The following is a 25,907-nucleotide window of genomic DNA, read 5'->3' as shown; positions in this document are numbered from 1 at the left end:
TAGTCAAAATTGAATGCATGCGTTTGGGTTGCCATGTGTTTCGATCCCGATCGAATAGCAAGGCTATCGCACAGTGTGTACACACCATTAGACTACAATGACTACATCAGCCCAGCGTTCTAGAAAATAGTACATGGTTTCTTACAAAGAGGAAAATACAATCTTGACTTCCAGAACTCCAGATATATCTTCTTGGTTTAGGCACAGATTATAAAGATTTACGTCATAATGTTTAAATATACCTATACTAGTAAATTCAAGTCAAAGGTCATCCTATATTGTTCTTTGATCATCCATGTTTACCTACACCCATAACATGGAATCCACGGTCTTAATATTGTGTAGGTCTCCCTCATGCCACCAAAACTGCTCTAACCTTTCAAGGAATGGAATCTACAAGAAAATGAAATGTGGGGTTTAATAGCATGAGAGATTTAGAAATTGGGATATTTTGTAAGAAATCTCCACTTTTTTTAAAGCAGCAATCATTTACACTTCAAAAATCAAACAGTGTAAATTATTGCTGCTTTAAAAAAACCTGAAGATTCGTATAACAAATCTCTCACTTTCTGAATCTCTCATTCTGTTAAATTTCACCTGCGATGTCTGGCACCATGACTTTACTAACAGACTTCTAAGTCCTGTAGGTTACAAGGTGGGTCCTTCATAGCTCAGACTTGTTTTCCAGCACATCCAACCTATGCTCAATCAGATTGATATTTTGAGAAGCCACTGCTATCCGGGATTACAGTTGTCATGAGGGGTTGTAATTGGTATTTAACAATGTATAGGTAGGTAGTACATGTCAAAGTAACATCTGCACATGTAGAAAAAAATATCAGAGCAGGACACCTTCCATTGCTCCAGGTTCCAGTTATAATGCTCATATGACCATTGTGGACACTTTTGGTAGTGGACATGGCTGTCCATGCCCCTTTTGCTGGATCACCACTTTTGGTAGGTACAGTACCAACCACTGCATACAGGGAACACCCCAAAACATATACAATTTTTTATATTCTTTGGCCCAGTTGTCTAGCCATTACAATTTGGCTCTAGGGAAAGGTGCTCAGTTCCTCACGCTTAGCCATTTTTCCAGCTTCAGACACATCAAATTCAGAGGCATTCACTTCTTGCATAATACATCCCACTCTTTACAGGTGCCATTGTAATAAGAGAATCAATGTTCTTTCTTTCACTGGTCATTGCTTCTATTGTCATGGCTTATGGGTGTATGTCTGTATCCGATTCTCTATTTTACTGAAAGTGGGCAAGTAACATTTAAATAACCTACCATATACACATTTTAGATAAATATTTGCAGCTTTAATACAGATATATAATGTGTATAGTTGTAGGCTGTCTAGCCATACCTCTGTATTAGGTGCACTTGTGTATAAGTGAGAGGGAGGACTTGTTTTCCACTGCTGAAAAGCACCACTGACTTTTTTCCTGGAAGTGACAAACAGCTGGTAATAATTTTCCTTGTGTCTCATTTGCAGGTTTTCAAAATGTAAAATACATTACAGGGCCAAGAGTTATGTAATTCAACAGCTATTTCAAGTTAAGTACATAAGGAGCCATTTCCTGTGTGACTCTTTGTAAATACAGGTCCTACAATGTTCATTCTCTGCCCATGAAAAACATCTGTCAGACAGTATGATACACACTTAGTTTGCTTTTGCAAGTGAACCAGTCAGGCACTATCTAATGGACAAAACCATGTGCACTGTAGGAGGGGCATATGTAACATGTGCAGAGAGAGTTAAATTTGGGAGTTATATTGTTTCTCTGTGCAGGTTAAATACTGGCTGCTTTATTTTTACACTGCCATATACAGTAGATATCAGTTTAAAGTACAAACTGCACCCAAATCCAACTCTCTTCACATGGTTTTGTCCATTAGAGAGAATTTGCGAGCAAATCAAAATCAGGCCCTTAATTCGAAGGCCTTACTGGATTTTCATTTCAACTCCACTCGTGTTTATTTTTATTTTTGCAAAATAGTTAAAAAGTTAAATAATTTCTCAAATTAAATTTGAGAAATGTCCATATAAAAAATTATAGACAGCACCCTGCCAGCTATGCAGTTAATGCAAGGAACGGCTTCTGGATAAGCGCTAATTATACAGTATATATAATCTCATACATACACACACACATAATGCATTGTTTAACTGTGCTTAGTTTTATTGACTGGAACACATAAATCTTTCATATATAATTGTAATAGCACATTGTACACAGAATGGTATTCAAATTTTAGTCAGTGCCAACTGCTTTTATGACCGCCATAATTCTCCCCTACCATCTCCTCACACCAGGCTTGTCAGATTGCCATCTAGCTGTCCCTGCAGCACAGAAGTGTGCAATTCCTTGGTGACTTGGGGGCAGGTAATAAATACGGATTACCCCAGTAATCTCTCCCAGCTTAGTCTAGAGATCTTCATACATAATGTATTAGAGAATTACACATACTGCACAGATCAGCTCACACAGCAATCTGGTCCAAAGGTTTGTATGTTTTAGAAAACTAAATTTAATGCAAACACTGGGATAAAAATAAGAGTGTAATGGTTAACAAAAGAAAAGGAGTGTCACTTCTAATGTGATGATTTATCTGCAGTGCAATGAATGGTGAATTCACAGAGAGACCACTTAACAGATATTGGCATTGGGAATGAAATCACAGACTACAAAGTGGCGATTGGAACTGTACCCTGAAGCAATTTTTGCATCAATGCGAATATTGATAAAAAGCTGTCTGTTATTCATTGTAGAAAACCAATACATTTATAAAACAATAACCTACATCTGAAATGCATCTATGAGGGATTTGGCAAATACACGGATATAGACAGAACTGCACACATAATCATAATAACTTAAGCATACTATGGCACTGCAGCTTTTGAACAGAGGCCAAGACTATGGCTGCCCATGGTAGGATATATTTGGCACTTTCATGAGCCGGCTTTCTTCCCACACAAACGTTGTTAATTAACAAACTGATTAAATGCTTAGTAATTAATTGCCTGGGTGACGTTCGCTCCTGTGTCTCTTTAAGATGGCTTCAAATTAGTTCATTATATGGTGGGTCTATCCTTGTTAGCAAGGGATGACGAGTACTATTGATCTGGCAACTGGTTTAACTAACGCTTAGGTCTATAATTAAGGAAATAATTGCTACTGAGTTACCCTGACAGGTGGGTTTTCTCCAGCTAGACAACTGCCAAAAAGCAAGAATATTTCTTAAGATAATGTATACTGAAGTCCTTTTCCAACATTTGTTCGTATGAGGTAAAAATAAAAAATAAATCTGTTCTTAATGCATTGTGTGCATCAAAAAGACCAGATTACAATAAGAGATCTTAAAAAAAAAAAAATCATGAAAGAAGGGATCCTATGAATGCAACAAGATATCCTATTAATTTAACAATACATGTACAAAAGTAGCCCTATATGCTGTAGATGAGTAACTTTATTCATTATGCAACATCAATTTAGCTCTGGTGTAGTACCCAAACTGTTAGCATATGTATAATGAGGGTCAGTCAGCCAAAATAAAATCCAGACCATGAAGGTTTTATTGATATACTGCATGCAGTGCTTTGGCGCATATACAGCTGGACATACAGAGAAGAACGGAATGTTATTTCAGTCCACCATGTTCCTTTTATATCACTGGGACTATTGTGTGCAGGTGCCTCTATCATCACCTAGGAAAATAGTGATCATGTTTTTAAGGATTTGAAGACCCTTCCTCAACCCTCAAGCTGACTTAACACTTCTCGCACACCAGAGATGAGAGCCTCGCTTTCCTTGGGATGTGTCAGCACAGCACTCTGCAGGCGGCTCATATAAGAGTCAATGGATTCCAGGGTAGGGGTCTCAGCAGTACCTGAGTATTAGAGAAAGACAGAAAATTAATATATAGATAAAATTGTGATTTACAATGGGATTCACTTTGCATATAGATTAAGTGCATGATTAATAGCATTTACTTATTCATAGTAAAAAACAAGAGAGAAGTATACCTGGAATAGGAACCGCACGTAGGCAGTGTGTAAGAGTCTGGCGGACATTCTGTAGATGTTGCAGTAGCAGGGTGTTTCTCCCTTGTTCTTGATTGAGCTCAGCCTCCAGTCTCTGCACTGCAGATCGCATGCTCTCCACATGTTTTTGTAGAGCTGCATTGCGCTCCTCGAACTCCATGTTTGATTTCCTGAGCTGTCTTAGCTCTGCTTCCTGAGCTGCAGATTGAATGATGGATGGCAATAAAGTAAGAGCAGGTCTAACAAAAGGTAGCCTCCTGCTGCTACTACAAGAAAATTGCTAACGGTCAGCAAAATGTTTCTCAATCTTCAACCCCCATAAAGCTTTAAGTATTGACCCAGTACCCTCACCTTTGCTGTGATTCAAAAATTCCTCTGTGAAGATTGGTATATCAAACACCGGTCTCTCTTTTAGAACACATTCTTTCTGAAAGTATAGAAAAATAAAAGGATGGAGAGAACAGTGTGTGTGCGGGGAAGAAACAAAGCACCAGTGTTCTAGAAGAGGGAGGAGACAACAGAGTTAATATGCAGAAAGGTGCACTGATAAGTGGAGAGGAAAAAGACTCTACATGGTAATGAGTTACATTATGGTGGGCAGAAAATGGAATCACTGGAAATATAAAAAAATACGGGATGAGTTAAATAATGAAAGAGGTAAAGAGGTTGAAAAAAAAAGAAGGGAGAATCAATTATAAAATTTTTCCCTTGACCGTACACAATTTAACAAACACTTAACTATTTTCTTACATCAGTGAAGCTAGGGAATAATGTTTTAATTATAGAAATGCCTACTGTTCTGGCACCATAATGCTCGCAGATTCTTTGTCATGTGGTGGTAAAAGGACTAAAGGAAAATTAAAATTTTAATTTCTGGTCTTTTACTCCTAGAACTGCTACCTCTTAACCAACTGCCACCTTTCCTTCTCCTCTCCCCATGTCGCTGTCCAGGATATCTACTACCTAAGTATTTGTGCATCTATACTCCACCTTCAACTATCATAATTTTTTTCCGCATATACTCATTTTTATATTATCCTTGGCTATTCCTAGTCCATCTCCTGATCATCCATGCACTCACTGATTGCCCACCAATACTGTCCAACACACACATTCTCCTTGTACGGACTTCCTAACTCCAACCATGCCTGATCAACCAATTCTTATGTTTTACTGTCTGACCATGCTATTGTTCTGTCCTTGGAATTTCTCATACCGGTTTTCATGTATCTGTCCATCGCATACATTTACAATGAATATTTTTCATTTGTTCAGTGCATTTGTACTCCCCAAAATCTCATTCATACCTCATCCTGGATCTCTAGTATTTGTCATCAATTTGTAGCTCTATTTGTTCACATACAGTAAAAACTTAACCAATCTCTACTTTCGGAGTCTATACACTCAGGATTTCTTTCTTTACTTAATTTTTTATTGAAATATCCAAAACCCAGCAAAGAAGAATTTCTGCAGGGCCAAGATTGATAAAGTCGGTCAGAAATCACAGTTGGATAAGAATTAGAAGGGGCTTATTATGGAAACGAATCCTCACCTCAGGGTTTCTGGAGATTGTACGAGATCCTTCTAAAAATAGAGAGATGAATCATGAAGAAAATTCTCTCTTCTCAGCCCATTAACATGTACTGAACCCCAATGCCCATAGCCGATTACCAAATTGCCTTCCCCATCTCTCAAGTTCATCTTTATACCAGAACAGACACACATTACTTCTGCCTCTATATATTACAATACTTCTATCCTAATCTGGCTCATGTTCTCTCTTTATAACCCTGTCTTCCAGTCAGACAAAGCCTTCTCACCACCATCACCACCACCACCACACTTCACCACACCTCACCCTGCCTCTGCTGCCTCCCCTTCTGACGACTCTGTGCCTTGTGGCTGTAAGATCGGAAGGCCTCTGTTTTCTCATACTGCTGCAGTTCCTTTGTATACCGTTCCTTGTCTCTTTCTGCTTCATCCAGGTAATGCTAGAACAACACACACAGCTCAGTGCTGGGAGAGGCGGGAAAAAGAGGTTTGGGGGGGGGGGGGGGGGGGGGAATGGGGTTTTAGTATAAGGAGGAATACATAGAGATCAACGAAATAGATGGAAGACAGTATGCACATGGAAGAGCCAGAAACAGAAAGGAAGCAGCAGTGGGTATATGAATAAACAGATAACTTCCAGGATTGTGGCGAAGAAAATTTGAATGCGCAAAAAAATAAGACTTCTACAGTACTTCCTGTATTATACACTGCAAGGTCCATATGCATAGCTATTACTTAAAATGAGATTTGGGACTGATCATTAGTGCTGCATCAATTCTTTGTTCTTTAGGTAAATACATATATATTATATGAATAAATAGGTAATTTAAGTGCAATAATACAGATTTCATAACAAAGAATAGTAGCTTTCCAAAACTACTTTCTGGGCACTCTTAAGGCTAGTTCTATGCATCATTGCTTATGACATTTTATACAGATCAATACTAATCGATAAAACCTAGAACTCACAAACTGAGTACAACTAAAAAATGAGAAAGTCTTCTCCGCTCCAAAGATAGCTTTTATTCAAACGGATGGGGTACATTTTATCCACCTTCATCATGTCAACCTTAAAATGTCAATATAGACAAAATGTTGACATGCTTGGCATGTTGACATTGGTGAATTGTCATCAAAATATCAATTGGTGGTCTAGTGGAGACTTACCTGGTCCCATGGCTCCAACTGTATCTTCTGTTTTCAGTGGCACTGCCTGATAACTTGTGGTGCTTTCTGATATAATCAGTATATCCCTACTCCTCTTGCATAACCCTAATCATCATATCCCGCAGCCTATCACTGCATACCCTTCCAACACCAGCTAGACTGCCAATGTTCTTCTCCTAATAATTTCCCATCAGGCCCACCACTGTAACAAAGAGAATAGCAGTGCTGGACTTTATGTGATGGGTGCTGCTGCATCATAGGACTGTCCTATCCACAGGCATGTTGCATTCTGAACTCCTCAATAAACTAAGTATATATATTTATGAGGAATCTCTTGCAAGTGAAACATTGTGCCCACATCAACATGTTCAAAGTTTTGTGTACTTAGGCCTCATAATCCCTCCTTCTTAATTTCCTGCTGATAGCTGCAAGCAGCCTATAATGCAATTGTTGTATACTACTCTGATTTCGCACCTACTGTTTAAACACATTACAATCATTCTGGATAAGCAAATTTCCTCATAGGACCAGTAAACTCTTCTTTTAATCTCTTCCAATAAATATGCATGTGCATCTATTCCCAAATTGCGCAGCTCTTCAGTAAAAACTTCTCACATTCTAACATTGTTACACCATTGCAGCAGGGGTCCCAATTTAGGCTGATGGCAGAGCCTTCTAGTGCACTTCAGACTGACAGAGTAAGTGCTTAGTGCTGGATCACACTGCAGGACTGACAGTTGGAAAGTGTATGACTTCTGCAGTTTGAATCTCTATATTTGGATTGCGGTTTACATGGAACAATGCAGGGCTTGAACAAAGGAATACTGCAAAGTACTGGTCATGATCCCTGGTGCCCCCTTCTGGTCAAAATATCTGAAAAGGGTCCAGTCTCTTCATAGATCTGTAGGGAAATATTGTTAAAGCAGCCCTTCTCAGCAGAGCTACAGTAATTCTGCTCTTCTTTTTTCATTAAGTTTCTTTTTTCTACTATAGCCTATATGTATTAGAAGGTCTTCTGAAGGTGTCTGTATAAATGACAAAAGGCCAAAACCAAATACAGACATTCAGGGGGGGTATTCAATCTCCTGCCACTTTTTCAGATGGGGGAAATAGCGGCAGGGCCCTATTCAATGCGGTCTTCCCCGACAGCATTGAACAGGGATCTCGGTAGAACGGGTCCCGACTTCATAAGCAATTGGGCCTTTTCTGCCGAGAACGACTGGGAATGGTCCAGCTCCCGGCCGCAGCTCGACCATTTGCGCCTGTATCTTGTGGCCAAACCCCCTTTTCAGCGCTCAGCAGGCCTGCCTAGCGGACGTCAAGCCAGCCGAGAACGGGACCAGGTCAAGGATGTCGGGCCAGCCCGACAGTCGTGACAAGGGATTGAATATCCCCCTCAGCAGAGTCGTATTCACTACAACTTATTTCACAACTTGCTCTAGATGGATGTATGGTCTACTTCCTCCATTGCTGGAGAATGGTCTTGCAGATGAATGAGTGGGGAATCACCATACTCATACTTTTTTATTATCAGTTTCTTATATAACATGGCAAATTCCATTGAGCTTTGTAATTGGAGTGGACTTAATTATGTCATTTTATGTATACATTTTATTTATAAATAAATACATTGTTCCTTGACTTGTAAATGTTGGTTCACCAGGTAAATGGAGTTCTCACCTGAATAAAATAAATGGATTTAATGCAGACAAGTAGTAGCAGAAGAATGGAAAAGTGAATGTTGACACAACAATTTCGACAGTTATGTCATCGACTGGCAACATGTTGACATTGTAACTAGAGATTCCAATCCCGGGATTGAAATCCAGCCATTCTTATTGCTAATTTAAAAAAAAAGTTAAGTAAATTGTGCCTATTTTTCATTTGGTCAAGTTGTGTTGTGTAAATTTGTGCTACTGATTGTCGGCATTTTTTTATGATTGGCAGCCAACAGCATTGAATATGACTATCACGTTAAACAATTTGATTTGGTCATGGACCCCCAAACTGAGGCACCCCTGCAAGAGCCATCTATGCAAAGAGTTTGGGAAACGTTGATCTAGACCAGTGGTTCCCAACCTTTTTTATCTCCCATACCCCTTGATTAGGCTTTTCATTGAAGAGTACCCCCTCCTCTCAATTTAAAATATAGACAGTACTTATGAGTGGAGTGGAAGGGAGCGGTATGCGTATCCTTATGCACTGCCTTATATCAAGGAGTAGTGGACAGGAATTGTGCCCTTCCGTGTCTGGCCGCTGGTTGTGTATGGTCTCCAGGGTTCCCACTAACACCTGTAGGATTATTGCCACTGCTTCTTCCACCCGTGTCAGTGCAGGGCAGATGATCGAAGAGGTCTGAGGGCAGCATGGGAAGCTCCCAGTGGATTGCTGGTCAGGCAAAAGCACAATGGGTACTTATGTAGTATCTGGGCGTCCGATTTAAAAATCGGGTCGGATCGGGCACATCGCATTGCATCGCATGCGACCATCGGATGCGATGACCCGATTTTTCCATAGGAATCAATGTTAAAATGGACTGAGTCCATTTTAACATGGAATTCAATGGGAAAAAGGGGTCCTTTTCATACCCCTACTATCCAAGTGGGCATGGAGTTGGATATAAACCTGTGGCGAGCGTAGCGAGCCACCGAGCCCGAAGCGTGGCGAGCCCCACGAGGGGACACAGAATACCGTCCGCTCGCCTCGCTACAGGTTTATATCCAACTCCATGCCCACTTGGATAGTAGGGGTATGAAAAGGACCCCTTTTTCCCATTGGGTACTTGTGAGTTATCTGGGCGTCCGATTTTTTGATTGTATGCCTTAAGTTAAGGCATACAATCAGATGCGATGCGATACGATATCGCATCGCATCGCATGCGACCATCGGATGCGATGACCCGATTTTTCCATAGGAATCAATGTTAAAATGGACTGAGTCCATTTTAACATGGAATTCAATGGGAAAAAGGGGTCCTTTTCATACCCCTACTATCCAAGTGGGCATGGAGTTGGATATAAACCTGTGGCGAGCGTAGCGAGCCACCGAGCCCGAAGCGTGGCGAGCGAAGCGAGCCCCGCGAGGGGACGGTATTCCGTGTCCCCTCGCGGGGCTCGCTACGCTCGCCACGCTTCGGGCTCGGTGGCTCGCTACGCTCGCCACAGGTTTATATCCAACTCCATGCCCACTTGGATAGTAGGGGTATGAAAAGGACCCCTTTTTCCCATTGAATTCCATGTTAAAATGGACTCAGTCCATTTTAACATTGATTCCTATGGAAAAATCGGGTCATCGCATCGCATCGCATCCGATGGTCGCATGCGATGCGATGCGATGTCCCGATCCGACCCGATTTAAAAATCGGACGCCCGGATAACTCACAAGTACCTCCCATTGAATTCCATGTTAAAATGGACTCAGTCCATTTTAACATTGATTCCTATGGAAAAATGGGGGCATCGCATCGCATCCGATGGTCGCATGCGATGCGATATCGCATCGCATCTGATTGTATGCCTTAACTTAAGGCATACAATCAAAAAATCGGACGCCCAGATACTACATAAGTACCGCACAATGAGATGCTGATGATGCTGAAGACAGAACCATAAGTGACACAACATGGTTCTTCTCCATGGCAATGGGTCTTCTTCTGCCATCAAAATACTTTTTCATCTTCCGCCATTACCCATATTATTTTCAAGTACCCCCAACTGGTCTGCAGAGTACCCCCAGGGGTACTAGTACCCCAGGTTGGGAACCACTGATCTAGACAAAGGTTTCAAATTCAAGTGAATGTAAAAAGTACTGTGTAATACTAAGGGGGGGTATTCAATGTAGGGTCACGACTGTCGGGATGGCTGGACAGTCATGACCCTGTCCCGTTCTTGGCCGGCTTGACTGATTTTGCAGGCGGGATTCAATGGAGATCGTGGAGCGAAATGCAATTTGTTTTTGCTCTGATCGCATAGCTAAACATGACCAAATAATGGTGCGCTGTGAAAAGTCCAATTTGCTCAAACAGGTGACTTCATGGATTTCAGGTTGCCACCCCCAGGGGATGTGAGATGAAACACCTGCACGGATACCAAATGCACACAAACGGAGCTAAATTTGAAAAGCTCTGTTGGGCAGCCTCTAGTGGTACACAAATTTGAATATGGCCCTTGTACAGTATAAGTCGAGGGACATTTCTACTTTCACTTGCTAGCAAAAGCATTGGACAAGTGAAGAGGGGGCAATCATTAGGACTGCATGTAGATATAGTGCAAAGGTTGTGTCTGCAGAGTTGCGCATCCTGATGTGATAAAAACACGTGGTGCCTCTCGCAACGGTGGCAATAAAAACACAACTTAAAAGCAATGAAAGTACCTGTGTACAAGCTAGTGGGGCATGACCATGGGGAACTGGAGGCCCTCTGAGAAACATTTCACTGTTGTCTCATGCAAAGTCTTCTCGCTCAGTTACCATAGTTAATCCCAATGAAATGCTACAATCAATTAAATGACAGTAGCCCTAGAAGTTTGCCATGGAGACATGGCACCCTGTGCAAGCTCATGTTACGCCACCCCCCCCCCCCCCATATATACACAAATATTGGCGTCCAGTAATGCCATATGCATGAAGATTTTAGCAGTAAGAGTCATCATTTGCGATGATAGGACTTTGTATTATCTGTGCATACGTTGCACATCGCAGGGGGGAGCTGGGAGGCATCTGGTCAGATCCGTTACAGCAGAAAGCCAGTGATATAAGCCCATATGCTTCACAAATCTGAAGATAGCGTTGCCCATCACATCCAGTCCCCGGAATGTATGGATTACGAGTTTAGTGGTTATGCGCAGCTCGGGCAAACCTCAGGAAATGGCATTTTTTTGAGGTTGGGAAGTTTGCTGCATCTCGCCCAATTTCATAAATGACCAGCACTCAACTTTTAGCAACAACAAAGATGTGGGTGCTCCCTTTCAAAGGCCCCAATAAGAGAAAGAGTATCACCCTGTATAGCAATAGGTGATCCTCTTCTCCGTAGAGGGGTCACTTGAAAGAATACTATGTGCAGATACTTTAGTTCCCTCCTGATGGAGTAGCGTATACATTGGATTGGACCTTTTTTTTAGCATTTAGTTAGGATGTACTGCCATTGGGTGACTTATGGACTCATTTATTTTGGCTACATATGGGATTAAGGGTAGATGATTGGCTAATGGTAGCTTAAATTCTGCCGGGAGTGTGACTAGAGGCACTCTCCTTGAAAAAGACCGTAGGGACGGTCGAAAACGCGTTTGGAGGTTCTAGTCAGATTCCTATTGGACGTGTGTTGGACCGTGGACCGATAGCCTGCTGTGCATAGTCTGGAGGTGTATCCCGGGTAAACCCTCCTTACAACAAGCGCAGATAAGAGCTGCCCACCCCAGTTCTCCACCATCCGGGTAATAGGCCACTGCCTTACTCGTGTCCCTTGTTTTTTTGTGTACTTGTTATATGGTTTTTATGTGAATAAAGTGGTATTGCACCATATACCTGTGCTTCTATCTGTTTTGGGTCATCCGCTGGAGATCGGATCTGTGAATTCCCATGTATATGGATATTTCTGAGGAGTGAGAAATAAGTTTCTGTGTTTCACTGTTACGGAGAAGAGGATACGCTACTCCATCAGGAGGGAAGTAGAGTATCTGCACATAGTCTTCTTTCAAGTGACCCCTCTATGGAGAAGAGGATCGCCTATTGCTATACAGGGTGATACTCTTTCTCTTATTGGGGTCTTAGGCGCCTTTGGAAGGAAATTGTAATTTATGTGCGTCACATAACGGTATAAAAGCCTAGGTTTCGACTTCTGTTGAGTTAATAAAGCAATTTGAATGTTTACAGATTTCACACACCACACATATAGGCTATAGCAGTGATTTTAAACCTTTTTAAACTTGTGGCACACTAAACAAGATATAAAAATTGCCAAGGCACACCATCAGTTTTTTAATCAAACATACATATAAAAACAAATATCGACATAGATTTCATATATGTTAATATTTATTTTTTTATTTCTATTTTTCTCCAGCTACACATAATATGCCCCCAGCCGTGCCAGGTACATAAATTCCTCCCCAGCAGTGCCAGGTACATAAATGCCCCTCAGAGTGACATTCCCCTTACCATCGGGCTGTCGTGCCTTAATCCAGTGACTTCGGTAAGCCGCGGATGGGTGGGCTGCTGCTGAGCTACTCAGTGTGCGCTATATGCACAGCACGCACAGAGCATGCAGGCTTGCTCCGGGCTCCAATATGAGGGGTCCCATGTGTGACTAAAACATGGCTGGAGCCGGCTGCAGGTCTGACAGGCGTGTGGGGGGCAACATACCTTTGTGCGCTCGGTTGTAATGTCTGTGCGCACGCACAGCTTAGAGGGAACACTGCTTGGACCCTACTACAAAGTCTGGTGAGTGCTGTATTCTGGGGATTTATTCTGTATCCATATAGTTTTGCGGGCACATCTATATAACCCAGGAGAGGTCATCGCTGTTCACTCACAACACCTGCGGGAAAGCTGTCAAAAGAGAACTTTACCCATGAGAGCTCCCTGCTTTGGAATCCACAAGACAGCATGAAAAGGTACCTCTCCTCCCACGCTGTTGACTGTGCTTGGTGGGCAGCACAGTGAGTGAAGGCCTCAAGTGGAGATGACTGAAAAGAAGCTGCTGAACGTCCCCTGCCAGAGCTGCAGCTAGTCAACTGCAGGCTGTGTGTGCAGTTCACCATTATGTAGCCGGAGTGGGTCACTGGAAGCCTTCAATTGCAGGTGCAGCTGCTGAATTAAGAGTGTGAGATATAGATCTCACACTCTTAATTCATCAGCTGCACCAGGTGGGACTTCTGATAATTGAGAATCCATCCGTGATGGGACAATAGCTGAGTTGTCCGATCTATGCTAACTGAAAGCAGTTGCCTGAACCTCGCTTTTAATCAAGAGATCATCCAGATACAGGATAATATTGATCCCCTGCATACGCAGCAGCAACATCATCTCCGCCGTCACCTTTGTGAATAGCCATGGACAGTCTGAAAGGCAGTGCCTGAAACTGGTAATGCTTGTCTAAGAGAGCAAACCTGAGGTATATTTGATGAGGCGGCCAAATTGGAATGTGGAGGTATGCGTCCTTTATATCTGGAGATACAAGAACTCCCCCCTCTCTCCAAACTTGAAATCCCCACTCGCAAGGATTCCATAAGGAACTTGAACACCTTTAAGTAAGAATTCAGTGACTTAAGGTTTAAGATGGGTCTCACTGAACCGTCCGGCTACAAACAGGTTCGAGTAGTAACCCTACCTCCTCTGCTGCGAGGGGACCGGGGCAATGACTATTGTTTGAACCAACTTCTGTAATGCTGCCAACAGATGTCCTGAGACCCAGCAGATCCGATCAAAAAACCTGTGAGGGGGACAAGTGCAGAACTCCAGCTTGTACCCCTAGGAGATTACATTCCTTACCCAGGTATCGTGGCAAGAATGATCCCGGACGTGGCTGAAGAACTGCAGCCTCGCGCCCACATCCAAGCCTTCCAGGGAAGGGGGCATGGCGTCAGGCTGAAACTAGCTCCTGTGAGTCAACTGAGGCGGGCTTACGCAACTTACCCAACCACGTTAGAGGCTCCCCCGGAAAGTGGATCCCACGAAAGGACTGCAAATGAAGGGGTTTGAAAGAAACACCTGAGAGGCGGGATAGCAGAAGGGAGAAAAGTGGACTTTCCGGCCATAGCCTTTGAAATCCACGCATCAAATTCCCCGCCAAACAGCTATTTACCCGTAAAGGAAAGGGTACACTACACTTTGATTCAGCGTCAGCTACCCAAGTACGCAGCCACAAGGACCTGGGAGCCGAAACCGCCATTGTAGAGGTCCTAGCGTTAATCACACCCACCTCTTAGTATCATCACAAAGGACCCTTGCTGTGTCCTGAATGTGTTCACCAATGTTGTAAATTCAACTAGGGACTTATCACCTGACAAACCCCCTTGGAGCTGCGCCGCCCATGAATGTATGGCATGTGCCATCCAGCAACCAGCAATGATAGGTCTCTGGGTGGATTCGGTATGAAATCCCGACGGTCGAAATCCAGACATGGTCAAAATAGTGACATATAAAATGTATAGGTGAAACTGACTGTTTCATGACTTTGGGTCGACAGGTCGACATGGGTTTTTTCACTGTGTTTTGACCCGACATGTCAACACAGTCGACATGAACACAGTTGGAAGTGAACCGCAGCCGCTCGCAATGCTTCGGGCACACTAATTTATTCTCCCACCACGCCCAAGTGGCTGGTAGGGCATGAAATACCGCCTGTCGGCACATGGCTAAAAAAACCAATGTCGACCTCGCGACCTGTCGACCCAAAGTCATGTTGACTGTTTCACCTGTACATTCTATATGTCGGGATTTTGACTGCATCCCCTCTGAGACAACCCTGCAGCAGAGTAAATAGCTTTTAGAATGCCCTTAGGGGGCAGTACCCCCTGGGACCGGCAAAACCAACATTTTTGACAGTTGAGACACTGAGGCATCCACCGCAAGTAGGTGTTCCCAGCTCCTTCTGCCCTCTGTGGCGAAGCGAAAGGTAGACTCTAAACGCTTAGGGATCTATTATGTTCTCTCAGGAGGTTTGTTCAAGCAAATCATCCAAATTTATGGAATCAGGGAACGTGACACTAGGGGTGACATTTAATAGGATGCAATTTTTTGTCACATTCCAAAATCACTCTTTTCAAAATCGCATTTTTTTCCAGAATACGCATATTTAATTGGATGCGAAATCCGGGCAAAAAAGTGCGATAAAGTACAATTTTTAGTCATGAAAATGTGCATATTTGAGGAAATGTGCGATTTGGTGTTGAAAAAAAAGTTGTGAGGTCCCCCTCCTGAGCATAACCAGCCCCGGGCTCATTGAGCTGGACCTGGTTCCAAAAATATGGGGGACAAAAAGCGTATTTCTGAAACCAGCCCTGGACCTGGGGGAGTGGGGGAACCCCACCAATAAAAGGGTCCCCAAGGATTCACCCATCCAGGGCTGAAGCCCGGGCCGGTCACCTGCTCCCTGGGCTTTGGACGCCAGCCGGCCTGTTCGGGTTAAATCATTCATACATAACATTGCTTTATACAGGTGAACTACAAGTGGCAGCAGGCCTCCCCTGCATGCTGGGAGTTGGCGAACAACAAGGCATGACACCACAGGCTGCTGGAGCCCAGTGCCGGGGACCCCAGGATTTCCTCCGCAGGGAGGTGTAATATATCCCTAATGGTAACAATAAAGGGTTCAGGGCCCTTTGTAGGAAAATCCTCCACCTCCTTCACGGAGTCAGAGTCCAGGACTAACAACCCACGCTTACGTGGTGCAGTGGGGGAGCAACCTGAGTATATTTTTTCCTCAGATACCTGTAACATTTGTGAGATCATATTTTTATAGAACTCAGCCAAAGCAGTTCTGCTAAATCACTCCCAGATGCCTCACTTTGCTGTGAGAGCTGGCTACACTGATCACATATGAGAGTGTCAGCGGGAGAGGGTGAAAACTAAGGAGCCCAAACCCGGGATTCAAGAATTTTGGCCTAAAATCGTTGGGATTTAAATCCTGGGATTGAAGCTTTCAATCCCGGGATTAGTACCCCCATGCAAAAATTAACTTTTTGTTTAAAGCCGGGCAGCGCTGAGCACCTTAGAATATGGCTCAGACGCTGCCCAACTGACTGCTCCTTACCCCCGCCCGGTGCCACTGTTCTGAGCACAGCACACTGTCCCAAACCCGGACAGACGCCCGCTGTGCCGACCCAAGGCGCCCGCCTGCCGGAGATAGAGGGTGCAGCTGCTCCTGCCTGTGACCTGTAACACCGCCACCATAAGTGACGGGGCATGGAGGATGCACACGGGAAGATTTATGCCATTTGCAGATATAAACAAACCCAGTGGGAATGTAATGGCGCCATCAGTAAAGCATATGTAGACTCTGGTTATATTTCTAACATTAAACAGCAACTATCCCCAGTTAACACCCCTGCACCAGTGAAAACCTGCAACTGGAGTGCCTTGGAGGAGCCTAAACAGGCTGCACGCTGTTTCCCTGTAGTGTAATGGTGCTGAGAAGATACAGTTCCCGCTCTGAGGTAGCTCCGCCCCCTGTAATGGTGCTGGAGCTACTGATATATTTATACTGGCAAAAACTGTTATACAGTGGTAAATGAGAGTTAAAGAACCCTATTTCACCCATCACTGCCAGTGTGCGTAGGCGGGGTATGGGATCCCCCCAGAGAGGGTCTGTATGCCCATCTTTGCGTAAATGACGCACTGAAAACAAGGGTACACAATATCTGCAGGCATGTAGGGGTGCGCGGCATCCTGCGGACACGTGCGCACAGGCACCGTAACTAGCGGTACACTGACCCAACCAGAACTGCATTCTATCAGCGGGGACCGCAGCAGCACCTAAAGAGGTCATATCATCACCCCCTAAGCTCTTGCGTCGCAGTCATGCTGTATGCCCAAATAAATAAAACTTTAAAATAAATTAAAGAAAATCTCTGGAGCTCCAGAGTGTGCATTCTCTCCTGAGGGCACATTTTTGTAAACTGGACTGTGGGAGGAGGAAAAGGGTGGGAGGAGTCACCACACACTGTTGAAGTTTTTTTAATGTGCACTGGCTCCTTTAGACCCCATCTATACCTCATCGTATTAAGTGAGCCCTAGTATCCATTATGGATGATAGAGAAACATAAGCATAATGTCAACAGGGACAATGACATATTAGCAGACACATACAGTAAAAACCACCAAAATAAAATCTGCGAAATAGAAATAAACGCACAGCACTAAAAATGGGTACATCCAAGTTCTGGGTGAGACTAAACTGAGGGTATTGATAAAACCACACATTGAACACCAGAAGTCAGTGGGTGAATGTAAGAGTTGTGCGTGCCAGCAGTCACTAGACAGCGCCTAATGGAGCAATTCAAGTTTTACTCTGTTCTGGCGCACACAGCCACTGGTGCTGGTGCTGAAATTATGGTTATGCTATGTATATTCCATCAGTGGCAAATGAATATAAAAATTATTACACATTCAGAATTACAAACATATGTGGGCTTTATTAATATTTGTGTAGTTTCACGGCGCCAGGCGTCTGAGTCCCCTTGCGGGCTCGGTGGCTCGCTACGCTATCTAAAATCAACTCCATGCCAACATGGATAGTGGGGGTATGAACTATCCATGTTGGCATGGAGTTAAGTTAGTTTATTTTAGATAGTTTGCCGAGCGTAGAAACCGGAAGTAGCTGGCGCCGTGAAACTACACAAGTGCCTAATATTCTTAGGGTGGTCTAACCAAGGACTTGATCTAATAAACCTGGTCCCCAGGACCCCATCTTACATGTCACCAAGCAGGTAAGCAGGTGTATTCATTACTCAGACACATTTCTTTTTTTTTTAAAGTCCCACATGGAAATTGTTTTACTTGTGATTCTGTGAGCATACTAGGAAACCATGAACTGTTTGGGGTCCTGAGGACAGAGTTTGAGAACATATGATCTTATCCATTTATCTTTAGTGCTAGGTAATGCTTATAATTTTGCATTCAACAGATTTTATTTTTGTGTATTTATATTTGTGTGTGCCACTGGGCTGTTTTAGAATTGCATATTAGCAAGATACTTGTGCTCCGTTTGGTGGTGTAGGAGAGCACTCATTTTTTACTCTTGTGCTTTTAGTAACGGCGTTATACAGGTTACTTGATTTAAAAGCTGCATTAATGTGAAAAAAAGCTGCATTAATGTGAATGTTACACTTGCATTTATATATTTTTTTTATTAATATTCTGTTTTTAGCAGAAGCCGGTGATTATTTCATCAGACAATGTGACCTGACCACTTGTGCTTGTGTTAGTGAGGTTATAGGTTTATAAAGGGGACAACAGTTTCAAGTGCGAAGCCATAGAGTACTGGATTTACTAACAAAGTGCATATGTGCAGCAAAACAAACAAGTAATCAGCAACTAAGCTCCGATCAGCCCAATACAAATCAGACAAACACAGTTAATGGCTTATTGCTTGCTATGAAATTACTGAAGATTTGCATTTTTGTTTTACTAAATCCATGCAGCAGTTATGATAATGGTTCTTTTATTACCATTAGTACAATGCTTTGAAGAAATTTAGGAAGTCTACCTAGCATCTATTCAGAGAAGTGAAACCATGAAGCAAAAAGTTATACATTTAATCTATGTAGTTTTTAGCATTCAATGTTCCTACACATGTAAAATATATATAAAATTGAGCCAACATACAAAGGCAGGTATCAGAGACTGCAAACCATCAATGGGAAAATGACTGGCAGCTATTTCCTGGCGTATTGCACATGTGCAGTAGAGAAATCAATGTGCACATGAGTATTGGAGTCTGAGCCCCTAGCGTTCACTCTACACTACTGTCTGCTAGAGAGGGGTGCCTGGACAGAGGAGGCTGCACATGGCTTGTCTCCCCTACTAAAATGCTCATGATTGTGAGGTTTAGCGTAGAGAGAATTGGCACAGAGTATGTATTGAGGACTTCCTTGAATGTAAAGATTAGGAGCTGGAGTGGAAGATGAGGTGGTTGCAGAAAAGCTGTTCAAAGGGAGCAATGGAGAAATAGGGTAAGAAGGAGATGATGCAGTAGTTGAGGTCATGGTATCAAGTCATAATGGGAGAATGGGGGTTATTCAAACCGGATCACATTTTTTTTTTTTAGCAATATTTAACCCTCTCTGCACAGGTTACATTTGCCCCACCTGCAGTGCACATGGTTTTGTGTATCTGAGGACGAAGCAACCTTGCTATCAGGAAATCGCTGCCAAGCCATTTTCCAAGTTATGATTTGTGCTCTTTCTGCTGCTGATGGTGGATTCTGGAGAGGCAAGTATTAAAAAAGTGTGTCTGTGTGATGTGGGCCCCGTGTGCACCGAACCCAGTTTGAATAGGCCAGTGCTCACAAATGGCATTTGACACCACTGACCACACCAGCCTCCTGCAAAACATTCACACAATCTACTTTTTGTGGTTCAGCTCCTTGCTTGTCCATACACTTGTAATGCCTCGGCTGCTGCCCCTCTTTCTGTCAGCATCCCTCAAGGTTCTATCCTCTACATATCTGCATCTAATCTTCCTTGATGAGCTACTTCAGCTTTCAACACTATCTATATGTTGATGACACCCAAAACATACCCCTCTTCCCTGACATCTTACTCTCTCTCTGTCCTTTCCTGTGGCACCGGCTGTTTACCATCCATGAATGCCCAGCGCTTCCTTAAACCTAACATCTTAAAAACAGCAATGCTTGTTTTCCAGAGTTCTCCCCACGTCAATCTCCTCTAATAATACCTCCTTCTCGGATTCCCAACTCCGCCATCTGGGTGTAATCCTCAATTATGTCCTGTCTTCCACCATCTACCTCACAATCTCTCTAGGACTTCATAGTAAAGTACTACCAGGATCAGACTTCTCTCATTCTGGATTCAATTCTCATTGACCACCTTCTCTTTCACTTAGAAGTGCAACCTTCTCCTAGCATCCTATTGAAGTACCAGCTCATCTCTCTTCAGCCTAAACTGAACACCACTACCCTCTTGGGGCTTCACCCTGTCTGTTCATTGGCTTCCTTTCCAGATTAGAATCAAGTTTAATCCTTGTGGTACTAAATGTGAAACAATACCAACAGCAGCATGACATTTAAAAAAAAAAAAAAAAAGAAGAAGATCTATACTACACTTGATGATTAACTCCATAATAAATAACTTTTAAATGGGTAATTTAACAAAGACAAATGCAATCATCAGGGGTGCACCGCAACTGGCCCATACACACTAGAAGATTTTAATTTCAAAAGACTTTGCCAAAATCTGTGATAGATATATCTTTCACAAAAGTAGTGTGTACACATTGAGCTATTTTCCCCAAAGAGATTTTCAGGAGGCAAAAGACTTTGCTGAAAATCTTTCATTATAAATGGGCTGGGTTCAAATTCCAATGGTTACATATATACATTGGTGCATACTTGACAACTTCTCTGCAGCCCTTTGCACTAAATAGGGGGCGTCAAAGCTCTCAAATGTAATTTGGATAGCTCTGTTCCATTTATGGCTTGCAAATGGGGCGGGCCATGGGCGGAGGTATTCAAATTACATTTCAGAGCGTACCGTAGCACTACATATTTAGGGGTGGGGGGTGAGGAGAGGGACAGCCTGAGGAACCCTATTAAAGAAATCAACGGGGAGCAGAGGGAGAGAAGCATCGAAGCAGCCAGCCGCTAACTTACCATCTGATCTGCAAAAGAACCCCCGGCCGGCTTTTAAATAGGACAGCGGTGAGGTCGCAGTCAGCCCCTGCACTACGTGACTTGCGCATGCGCAGTCACTAATTTTTTTTCCAAAGCATGCTAAAAAGCGGGAGGATGCAACATGTTCCCGGGAGACCGGGACATAGAATAAAAAAGCGGGATACTCCCCCCTAAATGCGGGAGGGTCGGCAACCCTGCATTGGTGGCAATGGGCAAATAAATATATATGAACATTGGTGGACAGTGATGGATGTAATGCATACATTGCTGGCCTGCGCAATAACTAAATATATATTAGTGGACTGTGTTGCAGGAACAGCAGCAGCCGGCCGGAGAGAAGATCACTGGAGCGGCACGCTGCGGACCAGCTCGGTGAGTATGACAGGCGAGGGGCGGGGGGGCAGCGGGGTGGTCTGCCAGGCTGAAAGTGGTTAATCTTTCAGCCCGGCAGGCGTACACACATGGCGATGATGGCTGAAAAACCATCCATCATCTCTACATCTGCTGGTAAATCCAGCAGATGAACCACTTTCCTATCGATGATGCGGGAGCGCGCAACATCGCTAGTTGGCAATCTCTGAGGCATACACAATGGGCTATTTTCAGCCGAAAATCAGCCGAAAATCGCTCAAAACGGCTATTTTGACTAAGCCAAAGATGTCAGGAGAAAATCAAAGCTGCATCACCTAAGATGAATACTTTAACATACCTGCTTATTTTTTTGCCCACAATTATAATTATAGCCAGGGCAATATGGTGGTGAACAAGATGTTATAACTTTTCTCCTATCAGAGTGATGGGTAAACCATTAAAAGTATTTTAAAATTTTCCATCATATATGGAAGATTTACAGTACTATAGAAATGTATTCAAGAATTGTGTGCTTTATTTTCAAGGAGCAGAAATATTCGGGGTAAAGGGTAAAATTAGAAAAATAATCGTCCTTAAATATTAATTGTAAACATATTAGTAATCACCTGTTTCTCGTGAGCAGGCAATTTGCTCCATTCACTGCCTACTATTCTGGTGATCTCTGGAAATTGAATTTCCGGTCGCTCAGCCCTTAGCTGCTCCCGCCTTTCATTCATAAAACGCACATATCCGGTCAGTGGTGCTTTTGGGGCATTGTTGTCTCGGGGACTTCTTTTCCTCTTGCGACCTTTGGTCCACCCCCCTCGCCGAGGTCTTGGCTGCTGGAAGAGTATAAGAGCATGGTTTATTCCACTTTATTACTCAAATTTTATATGCGACATTGGGTCTATTAAATGCAAAGCGATGTTAACAGTGTTACCAGTCTCGGGAAGGAGGTCTCAACAATGGTTGGGAGAACCTCCAATTCCTGACTAAAGTACCTGCCATGATGTGGTTTGCACTACACAGAAAGTACAAAGCAATAAACAACATTCACAGCACTAGTTTAGTCGGGTTTCTGCTCGCAACTCATGATCGGTGCAAGACGAACTCCTCTAGTTGGGCTTATTTGCGTGCCCAATTGAATAGCTCTACTATTGAATAATCCTACCACGCACTATTAAAATTGCAGAAAGAGTGTCTTTGGTGCTAAGCTAATAGAAGCAGCGGACACTGCCGCCGATCACGAATTGGCGTCTACATCCACGGCATTGGAGGTAATATAACGGCATTGTTTCACATATAACAGACAGTATCATCTATACCTGTTTGGCCTAATTTATTACTGGACAGTTTCAAGGTATTTGAAAGATACTTGCCAATTAGCACAGCTGAGGCTGTGCTGGATAAATAATTAAATATATAAAAGTTTCCAGTTGGTGGCCTACCATCCATCGTTCCAAAGCCTATATATATTACTTGAATTTACTACCAACCCGACTGGAAATTAATAATCATTAATTGGTATATGTATTAATTGTTCCTACATTTTTTATCTATGTATTGTTTTAAGTGTGTATATTTTTAATAAATTCATTCATTTACTGTGTACCTTTGAGCGCCCCACGCTTCTTCCTTTTTTTTGGTCGCTATTAAAATCGCACTACATTAAAAATCGACCCCATTGTGTCAAGGATTAATTTCACTTCTCCAGCTTTTCTCCATACTACAAACACTGTAGTACATATTTAATTTTGAGGACCAGCAACTCAGTGTGTTACAAAATTAAGTGACAGGGCTAGCACAGTGCCATTCAGAAACATTCCAGTTGAGGCGCCTTCTTCGTTTTTTCCTCCATACTATTCAGGTCTTTGCTTTTATAATGCTACCTTACGTTTCTCTCTCACCTCTTCATCTTGCTTCAGCTCTCCACTATCTAGCACTTGCTGCTCCTCATTTTGGTGTAGTGTCAGGTCTTTGTCTTCTTGCTGGGAGGTTGGTTCTTGTGACCCTTCATGAATCTTGGAGCAGTCAGTGCTCTGGGTTCTGAGAGACAGTAAAATATTGATTTTACAATATAGTCCACCCTGCCGCCTTTAGAAGACTGTGTTTTCTTACCCGTCTGCAGGAAATCTATGTTCAAACAATATCAGATGCTTATTGAATTACAAGCAAGTGCACTAGGGGGTGTAGTGCAGGTTGTACAAGTACAAAATTCAGGAACATTACATTTCCAAGCCAAGCACGTAGGTTTCCCCACATGCACAAAGATGGAATGTAAAGCTAAAAAAGGTCAGCAAATACATTTATGGTTGAGCAGGCCTACAAATTCAAACATTTTATTCCCTACTACCAAAAGTTAGGGGAAATAGCTCTATAGAGAGCAAGTTAAAATAAACACTGTACACATTTGGAATACTTGGGTACAATGAAAGATTCATGAACACAAGTTGCTGGAAGCACAGATATGGGCACTCATGCCTTCCTAATTCTTAGAACATGGAAAATCTTCCTATGTCTAGCGGTGTTCCTCTACTTTCACATACATGCATGAATGAATGAAATTAATTTATAGTATATACAAATATATAAAGGATTAAACTGAAACAACTGCTAGCCACTGCTCTCTATTTAGGGACCAAAATGTTTTACATTACAGACGGCATGTTACTGCAGCAGCGGATTTAAGCCCCCCCCATCTACTACGCAGACATATCTGATGCTACAAATCTCCAGATTTCCCTTGCTCTCCCAGATATCTGATCTGACCCTGGGCAAATTTTTCTCTATTCACTTCATAAACATCTGATCAATTCTATGTTAAAACCCTGACAGATTGGTGCAGCACGTCAAGGCCCCCATACACTATGCTATTTGGGCACGATTTCACCCGATTCGGATGAAATCGGGCCGTGAAATCGGCCCAAATCGCACTTGTAGACATCCCATCCGACCCGATGCGTGGACCCATGCGCATCGTGTCGGAGTCGGGAGGGCTGCAGATAAGATTTGCTAAATCGGTACTTATGTAGTATCTGGGCTGCCGATTTTCTGATTGTATGCCTTACCTTAAGGCATACAATCAGATGCGATTTTCAGCAAAATCGCATGCGATGCGATTTTGCATAGGATTCTATGTTAACAAGGTCCTGTTCATTTCCCCACTATCCAAGTGGGCATAGAGTTGATTGTATGAAGTGTGGCGAGCGTAGCGAGCCACAAGCGTGGCGAGTGCAGCGAGCCCCGCGGAAAACATTTTACGTAATCCGCGGCCGCTCGCCACGCTTCGGGCTCGGTGGCTCGCTACGCTCGCCACGCTTTCTAAAATCAACTCTATGTCCACTTGGATAGTGGGGAAATGAACAGGACCATGTTAACATTGAATCCTATGGAAAATCGCATCAGATCGCATGCGATTTTTCCGACCCGATTTTAAAATCGGACGCCCAGATACTACGTAAGTACCGCTAAATCTTATCTGCAGCCCGGCCCAATGCGGGGGACAGCAGCAGGCGGGGGATGCCGGCTAATAGAAAGCCAGGCAGAGGGAGCAGGGGGAGGCTGCATAGGGAGCCAGACAGGCGAGGAAGCTGTTGCGCTCGGAAGTGCTAGCAGGAGCAGGAGCAGGCTGTCGGGCAATGGCGGGAGAAGCAGAGAACTTGAAGAAAAAAAAAAAACACCCGTACAGATTACTAGAAAGACATTGATTGGCTGAGACCTCTCAACCAATCAATGGCTTCCTATTCATCTGTATGGTTTTTTTTTTTTTCCTTCAAGTTCTCTGCTCCTCTCGCCGCTGTCCAGCAGCCAGTGTCTTCTACTGCCCGGTGCCCTGCTCCTGTGTGGCACGCAACAGCTTCCTTGCCTGTTCGGCTCCCAACGCAGCCTCCCCCTGCTCCCTCTGCCTGGCTCTCTATTAGCCAGCATCCCCCGCCACATCAAGTGCCTAATCGTGTGTCCCCCTCCCGGGGAGCTGCAGGGGAAATCAGGTCCGACTTGTCCCTAGGACAATTTGGACTAATGTATGGGGGCCTAGAGTTTTTTGTCAGATGGATCTGAGACTCAGCTGCACATCTGAGGGAGATCAGATTTGGCCTTTTTTCTTCAGATCTGTTTGCCAGATCCATCTGAATCTGATGAAAACAGACCAAATCTGACTAGTGGATGGGGGCCTTAAGACCTGTTGGAGTCTGCATGTGAATTATTTTCTGCAATGGTGCTGTCAATCTTATTAAAACTTTAACCAAATGTTTTTAGGTTAGCAGAGGTGGCGCAAGGGTATTCCAGCTGATATGTATAGAAAATCTGGACCCGTGTAGGGAATTTAGTTACCAGAAATAATTTTTATTGTACATAAAATACAGTTAAAAAGTGCAAGTGCAGATTATAGATAAAGTGCAATCTGCACTTGCACTTTTTAACTGTATTTTATGTAC

The 25,907-nt window shown here is 43.2% G+C and overlaps 1 protein-coding gene across 16 annotated transcripts in view; it reads right to left on the bottom strand.

Moving 5' to 3' along the window:
• Positions 1-2,167: 2,167 nt before the first annotated feature.
• Positions 2,168-25,907, bottom strand: part of HMG20A (high mobility group 20A) — a 49,188-nt gene continuing 25,448 nt past the window's right edge. For 14 of the 16 annotated variants that reach the window (XM_083183602.1, XM_083183609.1, XM_083183601.1 and 11 more), the window contains 7 exons: positions 23,379-23,517; positions 22,098-22,313; positions 5,914-6,046; positions 5,608-5,639; positions 4,407-4,482; positions 4,038-4,253; positions 2,168-3,901 (listed from right to left, as the gene is read on the bottom strand). In XM_083183602.1, coding sequence (XP_083039728.1) covers positions 3,765-3,901; positions 4,038-4,253; positions 4,407-4,482; positions 5,608-5,639; positions 5,914-6,046; positions 22,098-22,313; positions 23,379-23,517 — 949 coding nt within the window. In that variant the 3' untranslated portion in view covers positions 2,168-3,764. The remainder of the gene's footprint in view (positions 3,902-4,037; positions 4,254-4,406; positions 4,483-5,607; positions 5,640-5,913; positions 6,047-22,097; positions 22,314-23,378; positions 23,518-25,907) is intronic. The other 2 variants (XM_083183614.1, XM_083183615.1) reach the window with 2 other exon arrangements.

This window comes from Crinia signifera, chromosome 4 (genome assembly GCF_055691185.1).
Source record: "Crinia signifera chromosome 4, ASM5569118v1, whole genome shotgun sequence".
NCBI lineage: Eukaryota > Metazoa > Chordata > Amphibia > Anura > Myobatrachidae > Crinia > Crinia signifera.
The sequence above is the reverse complement of the archived record's forward strand: the minus strand, read 5'-3'. Positions and strand labels throughout refer to the sequence as shown.